Source organism: Glossina fuscipes, unplaced genomic scaffold, assembly GCF_014805625.2.
Source record: "Glossina fuscipes isolate IAEA_lab_2018 unplaced genomic scaffold, Yale_Gfus_2 1, whole genome shotgun sequence".
Lineage (NCBI taxonomy): Eukaryota > Metazoa > Arthropoda > Insecta > Diptera > Glossinidae > Glossina > Glossina fuscipes.
This window is the reverse complement of record NW_023998415.1, coordinates 26,582,637-26,587,119: the sequence shown is the minus strand read 5'-3', so window position 1 is coordinate 26,587,119 and position 4,483 is coordinate 26,582,637. Positions and strand designations below refer to the sequence as shown.

The window sequence follows — 4,483 nt, the reverse complement described above, 5'->3', positions numbered from 1 at the left end:
CCCCCCCCCCCTCCCTCCCCCCAAAAAAAATAATCGAAATGCATTGAAAAGGAAAGATACAAAATAGCTGAGAAACACCAACATATTGTACGAATTTAATAAAAGCAATAACAGACTTGTGCAAGTCTTTTGAAACGAAGAAAAATTCAAAAAGACAAACAATCAGACAATAGTGTCCGTCGCTGACGTCAAACTTCATACATTTTTTGAAAATGTACAATAGCTCTGCTGCTCGTAAACTTCGAAGCATAGAAAGTCAAGGCTTTATATATCTATTCCAGAGTGACAAATTACCCTCGATCCCGTCCCCATTCTTTAAACGTTATTTAATAGGTACCGGGGTATATTCTTAATCACCTATAAGACTCCAAATCGCCCTAACAACATCAATCTGTCCGTTTATAGTTCCGTTGTTGAGATTTTCATTAATATACCAAACCTAAAAGGTGTTGGAGATTTTCCTAGCCTTCAACACGACGCGATCCCTAGACAAATTAGCTTACAATAGGTAAAAAATTTAAAAAAAAAAAAAAAATTTGAAACTAAAATTTAACAAAAATAACGGTAATGTCGGTCGACTTACTACACCGCTCACAGTTCATTTTTATGAATTTTCGAGGTAACTGTACTCTAGCGTTTACCAAGAAACGAAAATAACTCTTGAGTGACTAAGTCCATCGATTTTTGTTGTTAAGATCACATTAAATCAAAAAAAAAAAAAAAAAAAAAAACAAAAAATTAAAGCTTAAAACGAACTCTCACGTCCTCTGCTGGTGTCCATTACTCAGTAACAAACGATTATGAATTTAATCTATCGGATCCATTCGAAAGCTGCTTCATCTAGCTCACAGATCATGGAAGTGATGCCGTTGGAAGCAAAAAAAAAAAAAAAAAAAATTATTACTGATGCTTAACCACGATTGACTGGTTTAGGTTGAAGGCACATGCATGTCAACTCGATCAGTATATAAAATTTCGGTCAATGACCTGAGCGTGATGAAGCTATTTCAACAAGGCGACATTCATTGCGTGCTTGCGAGTGAAAAATTTTGCAGCAAAATGAGAACTGTTTTCAATTAGATCGATTTGTTAACTTTAAATAAAATTCAAGTTTATTTCTACGGTCACTGAAATACGAGAACAGAGTGCATGTTATCTTAATTCTAGTTTTTCAGCTCAAAAGAAGCCAAAAAACACTTAAACCTTCAAACTAAAATACGGGAGGAAAGTCCTATATTATCCATGACATTTTCTTACAAGTATTTGAGAGTATTTTATATTACTATACATGTCCAAGATGATAAATGGTCAAGCTTTGCCTTTGATTATCTCTGTCTTGGTTTTCGACAGGGAGTCGCATATGAATACAACGACAATCCATTGCATAACATTTATGAGGCGAATGCACCGTCTCAAACATAAACTCCGATCCCAATTAAATAAATAGAATTAGCAAGAAAATGACTAACGTGATCGCACAAGAGATCTAACAAGCATTACAGCAAAATTGATCGTGATATGTTGAACATGGTGCCATACCACGTGCACACGCACTAAAAATCTCTTTTTAAAATATTTTCCTGAAACTTTTTGACGAAATTTTTTCTAAAAATTTATGTCAGAAATATTTTACGATTGTTTTTTTTCTTTTTTTTTTCTTGAATTTACCTAAAATGATTAATCGATAGGACGCGTTAGAAGATGTGCGGGCTGCGTGTTGGACAGGCATGTCGCAGGCAAAACTTGCCTGAAATCTCTGTCTGAATCATCCCCTAAATCGTTATATAGAACAATAACAAATTTAAATGCAATATGTTGCCATCGTCATTGGTCACAGTTGCTCGTGATGCTATTTTTACGCAACAAAATTGCTTTTTTTAAGGAATTTTAATTAAAATTTCAAACTTGACTTATCGCTTGTATTCATACATACATGTACACCCATAGTCGTATAGTTCTAACCATTTGAACCTCAACAAATGGATGATAGATGATGTAGTGAAAGTTGCAGCAAACAGAACAAATATAAAAATGTTAAAAAAAAGCATAAACGCGATTACAATAAAAAAAAATATTAGGGCATTTTATTGAAATTACACAAACGATGAGTAAACTTTTTTTTATTTGCCATTTTTTAATTTTTTAATTTTTTTTTTTTTTTTTTTTTTGCTTTTAATTTGCAGGGTCTTTTAATTAGCTGCAATCAGATGTCAGCCGAATATCTCTTTATGACCGATAAACAGTACGATATTAGCTACGATACCGGTGATAAGGTTATACAATGCGGTCGTCATAACGACATATTCAAGTTATGGCTGCAATGGCGCTCCAAGGGCACCGAAGGATTCGAACGCCAACAGGATCGTTTAATGGAATTGACCCACTATCAGGTGAAACGCATTAAAGAGCAATCAGATCGTTTTCACTTGATTATGGAACCAGAGTGCGTTAATGTTTCCTTCTGGTATGTACCTAAACGGCTACGCGGAGTACCTCATGACAAAAGGAAGGAACAAGAATTGGGAAAGGTACATATATAGCGCGTTAAGTCGCAAAATGGAAATAACATTATGTTTTAATCAACTAAAAATAAAAAAAATAAAAAATAAAAATATAAAAAAAATTATAATAATAATAGTAAATTAAAATAAATATTTCTTACAGATTTGCCCCATCATAAAAGGACGCATGATGCAAAAAGGTAGTTTAATGGTCGGCTATCAGCCCGATGATCGTCGACCAAATTTCTTCCGATCAATTATATCATCATCGGCCGTAACCGAACAAGATGTTGATTATATGCTCGATGAAATTCATCGTTTAGGCGATGATTTGTAAATTATTTATAAGCTAAAGTAAAATCTAAACAAAAAAATTAATTTAACTTTAGATGTTAATTAAAAGGTTATTTAGGTTTTTCTCTGATTTGATTCATTGGTTAATATGGAAAAAGAAATGTAAGAATGAACGAGCACACACCTATACATATATATATATATATATATATATAAATATATTTATGAAAATATTAAGATGGTTTCTCCTAATCAGAAACCTTTAGATTATATATATAGAAGAAAAATAAGCCCAATAAATGATTACAAAAACAATTTAATAACCAAGAAGTATCTTTAAGTCAAAAGCATATCACACACTCATACGCACCGATCCTTAGCAAAATTATAATCACCATTTCTTCATATGAATATCTTTATAACATTGTTGATGTATTTGTTTATATATTAATGAAAGCAAAAAAAAAAAAAACAAAAAACATAAAAAAACAAAAAAAAACAAAAAAACAAATATTAATATTTACAAAACTCATGTACGTACGGAATGTTGTGTTAAAAATTTTGTGGGAAATCTATAAAACTGTTGAAAAAAATATTATTCTAAACTTATTTATTGAATATTACTGAAGCAAACAAATGTATACAACACTGTACACATACACATTTATATATGTATATTGTTATTATATTTAATCCAAATGAAATCATTAATTATAAGTAAATATCATTTTCGCGTTTTGTTGTCATTACTTAAATCATTCACCATCGTACGCTATCGAAAGTTAATAAACACGAAGCTTTGACTCCTCATTAAAGTCATAAAGAATGGATGACTACGACTACTACTATTACTACTACTATTACTACTACTAATACTACTACTACTACTACTACTACTAGTACTACTAATACTACTGTTACTACTATCAGTAAATGATTAGAAAGAAATGAAATATGGAAAATATTAAAAATTATATTCATTTCGGGTCCAACTTTGGATACCTGACAGATCAAGTAATTTAAAAAAAATCATATAACCTTTTCCTAGATTTATTATGGAACCATCAAGTTTATTTTGTGCAACGCTTCCATCTCATACAATTTGTAAATGTTTTAGTAGCTCAAATATCTTTTGTAGTTTTTTTTTTTTTTATTTTCATTTTGTAAAAATTGCTTAACTCAATAATACATAGCAAGATTCGTCTTCTTTTCAAATTTGCGCAATTTAGGAAAACTTTAAAGTTAAGATCACAACAATTTTTCACTTTGTTCCTTATAGAGTATAAGAATTTTAAGAATTTCATGAGTTACGTTAATAAACTTTAATCGAAATCTACTGAAAAAGTATCTCCTCCTCTCGGACTTCTTTTCCGATCTGACGGCAACTTTAAACCTAAAATTCGCTTTTAGGAGAATGTTCGACATCTAACATCTCAAACTAGGCACTGGCCAGTGATTGTCGCTAATGGCAGTTTAACGCTAACGCTTGTAAACCTATGATATATGCATCTGAGCCCAATGTATAACTGTCAACTAAGAAGTGTCTAGTTTTAATTTTCATCCTCCAGCTTTACAGTCAGAAGTGAATAGACACTCGCCTGATAACGGACAATGAAAGGGAAAGTTAATACTTAGTACTACGTGAACTCAAATTTTTCAAAAGAAAAAAAAACTTTTTCAGCTTAATA

The 4,483-nt window shown here is 31.3% G+C and overlaps 1 protein-coding gene across 1 annotated transcript in view; it reads left to right on the top strand.

Moving 5' to 3' along the window:
* Positions 1–3,265, top strand: part of LOC119631764 (glutamate decarboxylase) — a 21,529-nt gene extending 18,264 nt beyond the window's left edge. Inside the window, exons 7-8 of the mRNA XM_038024257.1 lie at positions 2,184–2,528; positions 2,665–3,265. Of these exons, the coding sequence (XP_037880185.1) occupies positions 2,184–2,528; positions 2,665–2,838 (519 nt within the window). The 3' untranslated portion in view covers positions 2,839–3,265. The remainder of the gene's footprint in view (positions 1–2,183; positions 2,529–2,664) is intronic.
* The last annotated feature ends 1,218 nt before the right edge of the window (positions 3,266–4,483 follow it).